Genomic DNA, 17,136 nt, shown 5'->3' on the forward strand with positions numbered 1-17,136 from the left:
CCTCCTACAGAAGTTTTTTTGAAGTGCCGTCCCCGGGGGGGGATATATGTTTTACTGGAACAGCCCTCATTATAAACACCATTGTTTTAATTCATTTTGTAGACTATATTCTACCTTTGTATGAATTCGCTATCTTAAACTCTGACAAAACTCTTCAGAATATGAAATAATAATGTGAATCACACTCATATAAGTTATGAAAGTAATTAAATCAGCATTGAGCAAATTTAAATTGCAATATGTGTTAGTACTATTATTCATTGTTTACAATTCGTGAATTACTTCAGTACACAACTTCATAGTACCCTCTGCTGAAGACCAGATTTTGTCTACAGCTGACAATAAAACAAAAATAAAAAAATACAACTGAATGCAGTAGAAAAAGTATTTATTGACGAAAGAGATTATCATGAAGTTTTATGAATTTTACTCAACTTGTAATGTAAAGAAATGTATAAAATATTTTTAAAACAAAAATAGAATAGAATTTTTAGGACAAAACTAATCTTATGCAAAAGAAGCACGATACCACAACAAGCTGTCTATACATAATAATTTGCCTGTAACAATTTGAAGGACTACATGTAGTGTAAATGTAAAGTGCAGAAATATTGCCAACTACCACCAAATCATAAATCAGCAGTTTTGGCCTCCCTGGGTGCTCAAATTATTTTCTTTGATACATATATATACATTTTCTTACATTTGACCTTCAATGAATGATTAAGTATGTTCCTTTTCTACTATTTATTTATTTCTGTCTTTATATCTCATGTCATCTATCAAATGATTTGAATTAGCTTGAAAATTGCCCTGAAAGCAATTTGCTTTGTAATACTTCTGTGTCAACTGTCTGCTTTTATTTGTCATTAACCAGCTATCTTGATGTCCAAGGTCTCTTTGTGTGTGTGTGTGTGTATGGATGTATATATATATATATATATATATATATATATATATATATATATATATATATGCATGCTTGGCTTAGCACACACACTAATTATGGGCCAAAAATGACCTGAACAGTACCTAACCAATTGTGACAGAATGATTTAAAAATTTAGGCTTACTATTCCCAGAATGTTAACATTCACTCACACATTATTAATTCTTAAAGAATAAGGATGTCATAATTTACAGTTTCTGAGTGACCTGGGGAAAGGTATTGTGTCCCTGATGTTCTTGATTCCTAGAAGACTCTGAAGATACCTTTCAAAACCCATGCCAAACCCTCCATGTGGAGCAGACCCATATCGCCTCAAATCCAAATACCTGCAAACATGAAAGATAACATTGAATAGATTTTTATACTTAAAAATCATGCATACATCAACAGCACATTTAAATGTGGTATTCTTCAGCTTTATTTCAAATTGTATTCCCCATTTGATATGGTAATCTCCACTTGATCTGGTAATCTCCATTTGATATTGTAGTTTATTTATTCATTCCGAATGTCAAGAAGAATGCAGCTTACTGTTGTCTTTTACTACAGGTTTTATTTCAAAAGCACATAGATACATGTAATGATGAATAGTTTGTGTAATGATCATGCAAAATTTGTCATCTATTTCGTAGTTCTCTTCAGACTTGGTCATTATTGTCATCTATTTCATAGTTCTCTTCAGACTTGGTCATTATTGTCATCTATTTTATAGTTCTCTTCAGACTTGGTCATTATCTCAATTTATGATTATTCCATTAAACAGGACGCTGCATTCATATTTTGAGTCTCTTTTAGGCTTGTCAAACTAAAAGACAGGTAAGAAACCTGGCTGAAGGTCTGATGAATTTGAGTGGAGGCTAACTCATTGAAATTCCATTAATACAAATGCCCCAAGTGGAGGCTAACTCATTGAAATTCCATTAATACAAATGCCCCAAGTGGAGGCTAACTCATTGAAATTCCATTAATACAAATGCCCCAAGTGGAGGCTAACTCATTGAAATTCCATTAATACAAATGCCCCAAGTGGAGGCTAACTCATTGAAATTCCATTAATACAAATGCCCCAAGTGGAGGCTAACTCATTGAAATTCCATTAATACAAATGCCCCAAGTGGAGGCTAACTCATTGAAATTCCATTAATACAAATGCCCCAAGTGGAGGCTAACTCATTGAAATTCCATTAATACAAATGCCCCAAGTGGAGGCTAACTCACTGAAATTCCATTAATACAAATGCCCCAAGTGGAGGCTAACTCATTGAAATTCCATTAATACAAATGCCCCAAGTGGGAAGTTTTATATTTAGATTTAGATTTTTAATAAAATGTAGCTTTAACAATTTTTCCAGTCATAGGAACTACATTGTCTGCAGTGTGACAGTTTATAGTGATGTCTAGCACTGAGGCATCATGCCGCAGATATGCAGCATGATATCCAACCCAGTCACAATATCCTGACACCTGGCTGACCAGTCCTAATACTAACCTCTTATTGCTGCGCGCCAAGTGAGGTAGCTGTTAGTACCATTTTTGTAAGTCTTTGGTATGACTCGGCTGGGGATCAAACCCTCGACCTCCCACATCATAGCCGAATGCTCTAACCACTATGCCATGGGAAGTGTCCGAGGAAGTTTTATGTGACTCTGTTCTAGTATTATTATGTTTTCAATGTGATATGTGTATACAATATTTTTTGCATGTTTTCAAAGTCATATGTTTATGAATTTGTGTGTTTTCAGAACAATAAGTGTATGTATTTATTATTTGTTTGTTTTCAGAGTGATGTGAGAATTCCTTGAGTGTTTTCAAAATTAAATGCTGATGTGCATGAATTAATTATTTGTGTCTTTCCAGAATGACATGAGTGCATATTATTATTATTATAATACACAGAATAACTGGTTATTTTCATATTTTTAATACTTTCGGTAAATGACTGAAATATGCATACACATTTTATATATATTTTTTTGTCTCCAAAAAAACCCAATGATAATACTAATAATTATTTATTCAGCAGGGATAGTTCAATTAGAATACAAATATATCTAGCCTCCCATGAAGCTCTCAACTAGTCTGTCAAAATAACCTAGTTAGTTTAGGAACAGAAAAAAAAAGTTGATAAAAATAAGCAATATTAAAATGTATGCATTTATTTGGATAAAAATCCACAAAGAATGAAGCAAATGACCATCATACACTAAAAATTAAAAAATAAAATAATAAATTATTCAAAATGCAGGTTTGAAACAGTATATTTTTTCCTTCAAATATTCCAACAGATTTGTCAGCTTCAGTAAGTTTAGATGAATAATTCCATATCAGAGCTAAAGAATATATAAAACTACACTGCAACTGTTCAGTACTGGGTTTAATAAATTACGCATGACCGTGTGTAGTTGAACATAAAACACAGGACTAGTTAGAGAGTTACTGTAGGTATTCTGTTGCTTAGACAATCCTCTATTGCCATATTATCCATTTACTGAGCACTCCCAATATAAACAGTGTGTGTGTGTGTGTGTGTGTGTGTGTGTGTGTGTGTGTGTACAGTAATTGGAATTTTATCAAATTCTTTTCTCACCAGGAAGTTAAAGTACATGCCTAGCAACTCAGGTCCCTGCTATTTTTCTAGTAGTATATTTTAGGTATATTTCATGGTTCCCACGCTTTTCTAAATATAAATTTCCAGGTCTTTTCCAGGAAGGAATTAAATTTTTCAAGCTTAACATATGGCCATTAATGAATGGAATTAAAAAACATTTTGGATTATAAAACATGTGTTTTCCAAATCTGAAGATGTTTCTCTTTCAAGACTCTCCAAAACATATATGTCAAAAAAGATGATCATGTACAAAACCAGAAAAAGAGTTGCATGAAACAAATTTGACTATATTCCAATAAATTGGCATTTAAAGCCATTTCAGTATACAGAATACAAATTCTAACTTTACTTTGCTGACCTACATTATGTTGCTACAAGAAAAACAACATAATGAGCATAATTTTTTTCCTTTCAAACCTTTAATTCCAAAGAATTCTAGAGCAATATGTGTGCATGATATACAAAGTAAACTTTTTCAATAACAGTATAAAAAAACCACAATAAATGCAAAGTTTTAGAATCTTACTTTGTTACAAAAAAAGTTTAACCCTGAAATTATGTGTGCCAATAAAATCTCAAACAAGATTTTTCAACCAACCTAAACTCCTTAAGATGATTTGGTTCAAAATTCCATCATTTAAATAAATTTACAAAAGGATTGATTTAAATTTATACAAAAGACCTTCAAAATTATATATTGTTGTATAAACAAAGACTGAATTTTATGAAAACTCAACTTGTCTTCTTGTAGTTTAATACGCCAGTCCCCAAACCTGTATTGATACATGGGATCTTATCGTTTCTTAATATAAAATAAAAGGGACAACAATTTTCCATTTCTCTTGCATTCCATTTAAGATCTGATACCAATGCTTCAAGCTACATGTACATGCATAATAGTTTCGCACCACAGTTCAGCTCAGAGATTCAAAATTTTTATAATCCGGGTTTCCGCAGAATATTCCAACTCCATTTTTCAAATCTGGACATTCTGGATGGAGTGTGGGTTCAGAACAGTTACATATAAAAAATTTGGAATCTGCTGCCACCGTAAGATAGCTTACCAGTTGGCCTAGCAAATTTAAATGAGGTTATATTGACTTATATATGCATTAAGTTGACAGGAAAATTATTTATTTTCTCAAAAATGGCAAGTATTATAATCGTTATGTCTTTATTCTGCTGACAGACTAGACAAAACTCAGTATAGACGAAACCTGACCCAGTACTCGCCATTTGAGTTCATAGTCACATTACTTCACAAATCTCAAACAACGACATTGGATAGTTATGTGATATCAATAATAAACTTCTTTTTAATGTTGTTGTACAAAATTTCAATTATATTAAATGAAAGTGTGATACCTTTTGCAAAACCCAGAAAAAACATATAATTCTCAACATTTTTATTTTGAGAACAACTACAAGAAACTTGGCCATCAAGCAGAGTAGTCTGGTTCCCTGCTTCATATGCTTCCTGTGTGAGAGAGCATATGTCAACATTGTTGTCATGTGATACAACAAAACTCCAAAATTGGTCTTGGAATAAATATAGAAAATTTTGTGCTCTTTCATTTTTGTATTTTTATTACAACCAGTATACGACTTTTATTTAATATTTTTTTTACAATATTTGAAAATGACAGTTGTGAGATTCTGTGTGCTTGTGTGACATGCTATCGAAATCGATAGTACAAGTTCAACTTTCATCAACGCATTAGTTTCATCGTCTTTCAGCAGATTAATGACATAAAGATTTTAATACTCTCACAATTTCTGAGAAAATAAATAATTTTCATATCGATTTCATACAGGTATAACTCAATTTAGCAACGTTTAAGTTTGCTAGCCCATCTGCTAAGCGGCTAAGCTTTAACGCCACCATGATGGCTGCTTGTGATACTAGATTGGTTTTCATACCTTCCATTTAAAAAAAATATGGATACTGAGCTGTCTTTGAAACAAAAAGTCTACTAGATGAATCTAATCCGGTGAGTGTTTGGATTGTCTCAACAAATATATTTATGGCAAGCACCCAAATGATCCATAATGCAACCTCCTAATATTCTGGTTAGAACTCGATAAATGTAACTCACAATCAGTTCAGCTATGACTCTATTATGTAATTGTTTTGGGCATCACATTGTGGAGGAAAATTCCCGGGTTTTTCTGACTTTCATCAATATTTGCAAAATTCAAGGATGTTTCACCGTTGGGAAAAAATTTATCATTTCTCCTGACTTTTTCCCAATTTCCCAGTAGCATGGGAACCCTGATATTTGAACAATCAGTAAACATTTTATATTGATAACAAATCTTGATTTTTTTCAAAGATTACAAGTACATGGTACTTGAAGAAAATATTAAACTGAAGGTGCTAATAAACTGAATGTATATTCAGAGTTCATGTCTGTGTGAGTCCAATTTCTTGAGTGATGGCATTTTGCCAAAAGATAAATTTTAGAAATCAACCATACAATATTGCTCTGTAACAAGAATGGCATAAACAACAAAAGCTACAAGAACAAAAATAAAAGAAAGATGGGGAAAATATGACTACAACTTACCAATTGTACAAATCAGCTAATTTTAAATTGTTCAGTCTATATTCTAAAATATCAAATCTGTCTTCTCTTAAGGAACCTCCAATCAGCTCGCCTACTTCTGGCAGCAACAAATCCACTGCGGCTACCTATTTGAAGCAGAAAATATTGACACTTTACATGTATGTACACACTCCTTATGTCCTGTACATGACACATTACATGTATGTACACACTCCTTAAGTCCTGTACTTGACACTTTACATGTATGTACACACTCCTTAAGTCCTGTACTTGACATTTTACAATTACACACTCCTTTAGTCATGTACTTCACACTTTACATATATGTACACATTTATTAAGTCATGTACTTGACACTTTACATGTATGTACACACTCCTTAAATCCTGTACTTGAAACTTTACATGTATGTACACACTCTTTAAGTCATGTACTTGATGCTTTACATGTACGCACTCCTTAAGTCATGTACTTGACACTTTACATGAATGTTCACACTTCTTAAGTCATGTACTTGACACTTTACATGTATGTTCACACTTCTTAAGTCTTGTACACTCCATTGTAAACCAATAACTTAATGCATTTATTCCTAAACTCCCCCCATCAGTAGTTTAATGCACAAGTATATTGTAATGTTGCTTAAAAATAAATTCTTTCAAAAGGTAATTAAATTTACCTGAATTATAGAACATAAATAAATTTATGTATTTTGATTCCTAAGTTCTGCCAAAAATGGCCCTTTAATTTTGTAGCAAAAGGAAATGATCCAGAGATCCTAAAATGGAAATATGTTCTAATCTGAAGAAAATTATTTCCAGTAATCCTCAGAAGTCCATTCATTTTTTAAAATCTGCTAATGAAACTGTTTTCAGATATTCAAATAATACCAAATTTGCATTAAAAATAAAATCTAACATGCTTTCAAGATATTTGCAGGACAAAATTCTTTGTCATGTCCTTTGATTTTGAACCTGACATCATGAAGAGAAAATCACTGAACTTGTCAACATGTACCCAAATGCCATGTTTGATTAAATCTATAATATTTTTGAAAGTTATTTACATGGCATCATTCAAGATATTCATCAGATATATTCACAGACTGTGTGTGATAAAAATCCATTCAATTACCATGCACACAAACCAGAACTGCAAAAAAACCCTGTGACAGAAAATTCAACCATAAAATCAATATCAGAGTACAGACTGTCAACCAGTTCATTGCAATGCAACTAAATACAAAGTTTGGTTTAAATTTACTTGCATATTGTTGTTGTTGTTGTTGTAGGGTTTAATGCCATTTTTCTGCACAAGATAGGCTATACATGGCGGCCAGTATTAATGGTGGAGGAAGAACCTGGGAAAACCCCCGATAGAACCACCGACCCACGAGAAGCTACTGGCAAGCTTTCTCACATACCAACATAGGCCAAACCCGCGACTCGAACCCACGCAGTCAGAGGTGAGATGGCAGTGATCCATAATGGTGAGCGCTTTAGATCACTCGGCCACTCAGGGCCCTTTACTTGTTTATATACAAGTTGCTATGTTCATAAGCTAAATAAAGAACAAAAATTATGACAATGATTTTGACATGACCCCAGAGTCAACTGGGTCTGTTGTTCAAACTTCCTTCACAAAATGACAGTTAAGTTGGTGGTCTGATCAGCACCATTTTAATTTGAGAACCAAATAAATACTGCAGACTGTTCTGGTGGCCTACATGGTTAGAGCATCTGCCTCAGATGCGGGAGGTCATGGGTTCAATCTCCAGCCAAGTTCATACCAAAAACTTATGAAAATGGTACTAGCAGCTGTCTCACTTGGCACTCAGCATTAAGAGGTTAGTGTTAGGACTGGTTGGTCTGGTGGCAGGATGTGACTGAGTGGAACATGATGCCACATGTCTGCAGCATGATGCCACTGTGCTAGACATCAATATACACTGCCATACTGCAGACACCATAGCAGCATGGCTCAAATTGTTAAAGCTACACACACACACACACACACACACACACAATATTGCAAAAAATGTGTTATAGTGAAAATCCTAATGTCAATGCCACCCTTCACACAAGATGTGTAGTGAACAAACAATGTTAGGCTAAGCTTGTACCACTTCAGAAGTCAAATTTCAATTTGATGTAATTTGGACTATATACCATGAAGTCTGAAGACACAATTTATACTTATACCATCAAGTCTGAAGACACAATTTTGGTAATACACAAGATCTACACATATGAATGAAGTGATCTTGCATCTGATTTTGCTGAGTTTGTTACCACTATGGAAGCCATATTTTTAGACCTAACTTTAATCAAATTTCAAACATAGGCTTATGTGATCAAGAATTTGCATGAATTCAATAATGGCAAGATGCATGCATAGTTACATTATAATTCTGAATCTAACTGGCAGCACTTGTTACCACTCTGACGATTGTATTTCTGATCTTATTTTAATCAAACTTGGTAAACCGATGTAAATTATAAACTGCTATCACGGACAAGTACAACTTTGAACATTATCTATACATATAAATAAGATGAATTTGCATCAAAATGACTGAGATTTCTGATCATATTTTTTTTATCAAACTTGGTAAATTGGTCCATATTAAAATACTGAATGCATTTTATTATGAACAAGATTTGTATATATTAAGGTGATCTTGCATATGACTGGTTGACCTCACTACTTGAAAGTCTGTATTCCTTACTGAATTTTAATCAAACTTCAAAAATCAGCTAATACTATCAAAGTGTTTGATGACTTTTTTGATGAGTGACACCTATGGATATTTTTTAGGTGATCTTGCATCTGATCGGTTGAGTATGATTATGAGTGAAATTCATAGATATAAGTGACCTGACACTGCATCTATCTGAACTAGTCAATAATCTAGTGATTATTTTTCATCTATTTTTATCAAAGTTGATGAAGTCTTATATCATCACGATGATGAATGAATTTGATTAAAGGCAAGATCTATGCATATTAATGAGGGAATTTTATATCTGACTAATAAAATCTTACTTCAATTCTGGAGGCTGAATTCCATCCAGATTTTGCACTGTTTTAAGTTCAAGTCATAACTGGCATAGACAGGTTCTATAAGTTTGCTCTGTAAATATTTATAAGACATCTCGCATCTGACAGATTGAGATATTTATAAGATATCTGCATCTGACAGATTGAGACATTTATAAAATATCTTGCGTCTGACAGACTGAGACATTTATAAGATATCTTGCATCTGACAGATTGAGATATTTATAAGATATCTGCTTCAGACAGATTGAGACATAAGATATCTTGCATCTGACAGATGGAGACATTTATAAGATATCTTGCATCTGAGAGACTGAGACATTTATAAGATATCTTGCATCTGACAGATTGAGACATTTATAAGATATCTTGCATCTGACAGACCGAGACATTTATAAGATATCTTGCATTTGACAGACTGAGACATTTATAAGAATCTTGCATCTGACAGACTGTGACATTTACAAGATATCTTGCATCTGACAGATTGAGACATTTATAAGAGATCTTGCATCTGACAGACTGAGACATTTATAAGGTATCTTGCATCTGACAGACTGAGACATTTATAAGATATCTTGCATCTGACAGACTGAGACATTTATAAGATATCTTGCATCTGACAGACTGAGATATTTTTAAGATATCTTGCATCTGACAGACTGAGACATTTATAAGATATCTTGCATCTGACAGACTGAGACATTTATAAGATATCTTGCATCTGACAGATTGAGATATTTATAAGATATCTGCTTCAGACAGATTGAGACATAAGATATCTTGCATCTGACAGACGGAGACATTTATAAGATATCTTGCATCTGACAGACTGAGACATTTATAAGATATCTTGCATCTGACAGATTGAGATATTTATAAGATATCTTGCATCTGACAGACTGAGACATTTATAAGATATCTTGCATCTGACAGATTGAGACATTTATAAGATATCTTGCATCTGACAGACTGAGACATTCATAAGATATCTTGCATCTGACAGGCTGTGACATTTATAAGATATCTTGCATTTGACAGACTGAGACATTTATAAGATATCTTGCATCTGACAGACTGAGACATTTATAAGATATCTTGCATCTGATAGACTGAGACATTTATAAGATATCTGACAGACTGAGACATTTATAAGATATCTTGCATCTGACAGAATGAGACATTTATAAGATATCTTGCATGACAGATTGACCTTGTGTCCTCTCTTGAGGTGGCAACCATATGTCTCATCTAATTTAAACCGAACTTGGTAAGTGGGTTTATATCATCATGATCTCTGATGATTTCGATTATGACCAGGAGCCTACATATAAGATATCAGTTTGGTACCATTATTATTTAGGACCAAACAAAAGAAGTCTTTCATTAAAAACACCATGTCATTATGATCATTCATTCAGGATAAGCAACTGTAACAAGATTTTAAAGATAGCTCAAATGGCAGCCATACTGGATATCGGAGCAGGACCATTTAGGATCAACTTCAGCACCATTTTAATTTTAGAACCAACCAGACATCATAATAAGTGTTTTGGTGAAAACCTCACATTCATATAATCATCCATTTAGAAGAAGTCCCCCTCTAAAGGAACCAACTGATGGGAGTCAAAGATGACATTCCTCTTGCAGATGGTTACAGCAGCATAACAAGAAAGTTGTGTGTTTCCACTCAGCAGTTTATGAGCTGTAGTCAGACAGACTGATGGATGGACAGACAGATTGATGGATGGTATCATAATATTGATGGCATTCTTTAAAAAATGTGAGGATAATAGAAAAAAGAAGAATACTACCTCATAATGAATTCCTATTAGCTTTTTCTAATTTGAATCATGCACTACAACAATCATAAACAAGATCTTTTTTCAGACACAGACCTGGGGCTTTAAAAAAATCACCAGCATTGGCCCAAAAATCCACTTGCCTAAAAGGGCCACATTTTCATATTTTTTGTTAATCCCTCTAGCATAGCTTAATTGTAAAATAATCATACAAGTACCACTATATATATATATATATATATATATATATATATATATATATATATATATATATATATATATAATTCCAGTATTTCAATTACCAAGTCAGTGAGCAATTGATATTTAAACATTATTAAACATTATTATTATTATTTAAATAGAATCCGTAAGTACTAATTAAAGACAACCAGTGAAATGAGGAACATAAATAGTACTGATCCTTAGTCGTAGGTTACATGCATCACTTTAAACAGAAAGTTAATTCCATATGTACTCACTTGTAAGTTGAGTCCAACTGCAAACTGCACAGACCCAGATATGCCGTTGCATAATACGCTGGCCGATCTGGCTCTTGTGTAGTTTGTTGGGACTAATTCTAAGCAAGCATATATGGTAGCTTTCAATTCCATTAAGCCAATGATCTGCACACAGTGGAGGTACCTACAATTAACTGAATATAAAAAACACATACCAGTTCCCTTCACAAGCTTCAATATGAAAATCCCACTAGCTTAGCTTAATTGTCAAACAGTCATACAGGTACCCAGGGATGGTGCTGACTTTAATAAAGTTGTTGCCAAACAAATCACCAACCTCACTATTCTGTTGCCAATTTTCAAAAACTGATACCATTTTTATAATACAGTACTATCCATTTCTCTTGACATCCTCAGGGCCAAGGTAATATTGTCAACATAAGCGGATGTTTCGATAAGTGGGGGGGGGGGCTGAAAATAAATTGAAATTGCACAAACAAGTTAAATTTTTAAGAGATGACCTGTTGTCAGTGGCTTGGATTTTGGCAGAGAAAAAGAATGCAAATTTTGATTGAATGAAGAAAACTAGTCTGAAATGCACTTGTATATTGACAACTTACTAATGTGTAAAAACTCCATGAATTTGAGTATTCGATCATATGTTAGAAAATTCATGTATCAGTCAAATCCATTAGAAAACACAACTAAAACGTATATATATATATATATATATATATATATATATATATATATATATATATATATATATATATATATATATATATATAAAACTTCAGCCCTCGTTTGATCTATATCCCATTGTCAACAAACAAGTTTCCCGAAACAATCCACTCTAATTATTATTATTCTAGTAGAATGTGACTGTAGAGTTGTTTATATGCTACATGTACATGTACTTAAATTGGCCTCGATTCTGGTCAGCCAGAGACAACTACCATGATGCTGAGGATACCAAGGGCATGAGGCTATTCATAGGAAAATGAAAACGTGAACAATTAAACAGTTTAACATTCTTGTGAGATGTCCCACTTTCATTAAACTCTACGGCCAGATATCTATTGTTTTAAAATACTGGAACTTTAATTGCGGTTTTAAACCACCATTGGTAGCGATTGTAATCATTAACTTTTCTGTTGCAAACAGGAAACTTTCATGGCACAATAAATATGTTCCAATCACAAAGAAGAAAGGAAACAATGATTTTATTTAAGTTTGTTGCCGACTTTCTTTGATCAAAGGCTGTCGACTTGCTTTGATGAATGTTCATGTGCTATTGAACGTGCCGCTAAAGGTTCTCTTTGCAGGACCAAATGAATGCCCATTTGTTATTGCTGTGGCAACATCAAATAATTATAAAACACTGACAGAGACATCATTTCTTTCATTTGCTTAGTATATATACAGAACAATCAATGCTTCAAAGGTAATCAGTTTTTGTTGAAGTTTAAGCAAAACTAATTTTTTCTGGTACATTTTTCAAAAAGGAAACAAACAGCCATTGTCAGGTAGATTGTAGTCATTCAGTTCCTGCCTTCAGACGTGGTCATCTGTAGCTAGTCAGGTAACATGACTATTTGGGTTGTATTACAGCACAGGGTACTAAGGATAGACATGCTGTGTTAGGGTGGTTTGTCAATATGAACGAAGGATTTTTTTATGTAACAATAGATTCCAGCACAATTTTACATCCAAGTTTATGACTTTTCCTGTCATGGTGCCATTGAATTTCTCAACTCCAAACCAAAGACTGCATATACAATTTTTAACAGCCAAAACTGTTGTGAACAAAAAGATCATCAGACGGCATATTTTGTCACCAATAAAGGAAAAAATATCGCAATTTGTGACATTGGCGAAGCCCAGCGTGATCCCTGGGTACTGCTTTATATATATATATATATATATATATATATATATATATATATATATATATATATATATTTCCAATCATTCCAGTGCTGAATTACCAAGTCACTGTGTAGAACAAGTGATAGCTCATTATTATTTAAACAGGATCTGTGACAACTAATTATAGATAACCAATGAAATATGAGGAACATAAATAATACTGTTCCTTAGTCACAGGTTACATGCATCACTTTGCACATAAAGTAAGTTCTGTATGTATTCGCTTATAATTTGAGAACAACTGCAAACTGCATTGACCCAAATCTGCCATTGCTTAATGCAAAAAGGCAGATCTGGGACTGTGTTGTCAAGAGAACAAAAAAAACATAGACCTGATCTGCAGGCACATTATGTCATGGCAGACCAGGATCGTTGTTTGCAGTTTGACTTGACTTATAAGCAAGTATATATAGTAACTTTCAATACCATTACACCAATGATCTTCACATGGTGGAGGGAGGGACCTACAAATAAATGATTATTAATAATTTATCAGTGCATTTCAGAAGCTTAAATATAAAAATACCACACTTCTCCAGCACGCTCAAGGTTCCTTTCCAGCAAATTCAATGATAATAAATACCTTTCTGAAGCACAATCAGGTTTTAGGCCACTAAAGTTTTGACCTTTTCACAAGGTCTCCAGTGCAATGACATCTAAACTCACATCATAAACTGCAAATGACTGTAGCAGGTAACAAGACTCATTCTAGAAATTAGATATTTGTTTTACAAGTCCGATGGTTAAACTCACTTAGTGCATAGGTGGCCCAATCTAGATTTTCAGAGGTCCCAAACATTGGGCTATCTGATTTTTTTTCTCTGATAATCTTACCGTTTTGTCATCCTTGTTCACTTTGGCATAGAATGGTTTCAGCTCCTTGGGGAAATCAGTTACAAATACAGGAATGTTGTCACAATACTTGACTAAATACTTCTCATGCTCCTTTTGAAAATCACAACCCCACTGAAAACAGGTCATATAGTATATATAGATTGATAAAAAGTTCAGCAACCTTAGCATGTACATGTATACACAGACAAAACTAACAAAGGATCTCTCATTCTAAACCATACAGGTTTTATGAATTTTGCGGCAGCTAACTTCACAGATCTGAAACTCTTCTTCTTCTTGTTCATAATAGTGAAAAATGCAACCTGGATATTTATTTTCAGCTTGTTCTCTGCTAGGCTGTGTAGAAATTTAATACCAAAGGCTTTTCATTACATTCTTGATCATCTTTCGTATGCACACAATTTATCAAATACTTACTGTATCTTCTTTTATACACACACAATTCATCAAATACTTACTGTATCTTCTTTTATACACACACAATTCATCAAATACTTACTGTATCTTCTTTTATACACACACAATTCATCAAATACTTACTGTATCTTCTTTTATACACACACAATTTATCAAATACTCACTGTATCTTCTTTTATACACACACAATTCATCAAATACTTACTGTATCTTCTTTTATACACACACAATTTATCAAATACTTACTGCATCTTCTTTTATACACACACAATTTATCAAATGCTGCATCAAATACTGCATCGTCTTTCATACACACAATTTATCAAATACTTACTGCATCTTCTTTTGTACACACACAATTTATCAAATACTTACTGTATCAACTTTTATACACACACAATTTATCAAATACTTACTGTATCTTCTTTTATACACACACAATTCATCAAATACTTACTGTATCTTCTTTTATACACACACAATTTATCAAATACTCACTGTATCTTCTTTTATACACACACAATTCATCAAATACTTACTGTATCTTCTTTTATACACACACAATTTATCAAATACTTACTGCATCTTCTTTTATACACACACAATTTATCAAATGCTGCATCAAATACTGCATCGTCTTTCATACACACAATTTATCAAATACTTACTGCATCTTCTTTTGTACACACACAATTTATCAAATACTTACTGTATCAACTTTTATACACACACAATTCATCAAATACTTACTGTATCAACTTTTATACACACACAATTCATCAAATACTTACTGTATCAACTTTTATACACACACAATTTATCAAATACTTACTGCATCTTCTTTTATCCACACACAATTTATCAAATACTTACTGTATCAACTTTTATCCACACACAATTTATCAAATACTTACTGTATCATCTTTTATCCACACACAATTTATCAAATACTTACTGTATCAACTTTTATCCACACACAATTTATCAAACTGCATCATCTTTCTCACACACTCACACAATTCATCAAATACTGCATCGTCTTTCATACACACAATTTATCAAATACTTACTGCATCTTCTTTTATACACACACAATTTATCAAATACTTACTGCATCTTCTTTTGTACACATACAATTTATCAAATACTTACTGTATCATCTTTTACCCACACACAATTTATCAAATACTTACTGTATCAACTTTTATCCACACACAATTTATCAAACTGCATCATCTTTCACACACACTCACACAATTCATCAAATACTGCATCATCTTTCATACACACAATTTATCAAATACTTACTGCATCTTCTTTTATACAGACACAATTTATCAAATACTTACTTTATCATCTTTTATCCACACACAATTTATCAAACACTTACTGCATCATCTTTCACACAAACACACACAATTCATCAAATACTTACTGCATCGTCTTTCATACACACATGATTTATCAAATACTTACAGCATCATCTTTCACACACACACATAGAATTTATCAAATACTTACAGCAGCATTTTTGATACACACACAATTCATCAAATACTTACTGCATCATCTTTTATACACACAATTCATCAAATACTTACTGAAATCTTGAACTGAAAGTCATCATTCTTTTTTTCCAGGATTTCAACTGCTTCTGTGTATGGAATTCTGAAATTAGTGATGAACACAATTCGTGCTGACAAAAGACACTATGTCCCCAATGAAAACAAAAAAGTTATCCTAAAATGTGATGAAGTTGGTAAAAACCTTTCAAATGGCACAAGAACATACCAACCAACCCATATCTACCAGGGTGAAGTGGTTTCTGTGTTATCATGCTTACAGGTTGGTAACATATATTCTCAATCTAAAGGTAAAACAATCTTTTTTATTAAGTTATGCAGAATGCACTGTCTCACAGTTTTTCTATTCAAATGAGCTTGCACAACATTGGCTTGCACACAATTAATTTCTACCATCATTGCTTCCAGATGACATCATGATTGCAAGGAATTGCATTTTTCTCCAAAATGGCTGAATCGAATGTTTTGCCAGAGAACTATGTGGAGAAGTAGAAATGATTTAAAATTATACACACCAAAACAGGACATATACATAATTTTCTATGATAATATTTATGCAATCAAAACATGTTAGGAAAAAAACTATGCTAGCTCTGAACACCAGTCCTCCAAGAAAGATGAACAAATTTGTCTTTCCCATATTTATAAAAAATGACTATAAAAATTGTATTGGTGAGACAGAGTGCTTCCAAGATCTATTTAGTTACTTCCCCTTATAAGGTAGCTACCCATATACAATACATTCTTCAGTTTAAGTGATAACTCACTTAAGAATGCTTGCATTCTCCATGGAGGTGTAGGATGGCTTAATTGTTATGTGATCCAGTTGGTATTCTAGAAGAAACATAAGTTGTCATAAAAATGTATTTTTTCTGCTAAAACATTATAGAATAGCACTAATGCTAGGA

The 17,136-nt window shown here is 32.9% G+C and overlaps 1 protein-coding gene across 2 annotated transcripts in view; it reads right to left on the reverse strand.

The window, feature by feature from the left end:
- Positions 1–371: 371 nt before the first annotated feature.
- The window catches only part of LOC149796707 (asparaginyl-tRNA synthetase-like), a 69,620-nt gene continuing 52,855 nt past the window's right edge, over positions 372–17,136 (reverse strand). For both annotated transcript variants that reach the window (XM_089961336.1, XM_089961337.1), the window contains 4 exons: positions 16,247–16,313; positions 14,208–14,339; positions 6,125–6,249; positions 372–1,275 (listed from right to left, as the gene is read on the reverse strand). In XM_089961336.1, the coding sequence (XP_089817462.1) occupies positions 1,131–1,275; positions 6,125–6,249; positions 14,208–14,339; positions 16,247–16,313 (469 nt within the window). In that variant the 3' untranslated portion in view covers positions 372–1,130. The remainder of the gene's footprint in view (positions 1,276–6,124; positions 6,250–14,207; positions 14,340–16,246; positions 16,314–17,136) is intronic.

Source organism: Sinohyriopsis cumingii, chromosome 6, assembly GCF_028554795.1.
Source record: "Sinohyriopsis cumingii isolate HCF-2022 chromosome 6, ASM2855479v2, whole genome shotgun sequence".
Classification (NCBI taxonomy): domain Eukaryota; kingdom Metazoa; phylum Mollusca; class Bivalvia; order Unionida; family Unionidae; genus Sinohyriopsis; species Sinohyriopsis cumingii.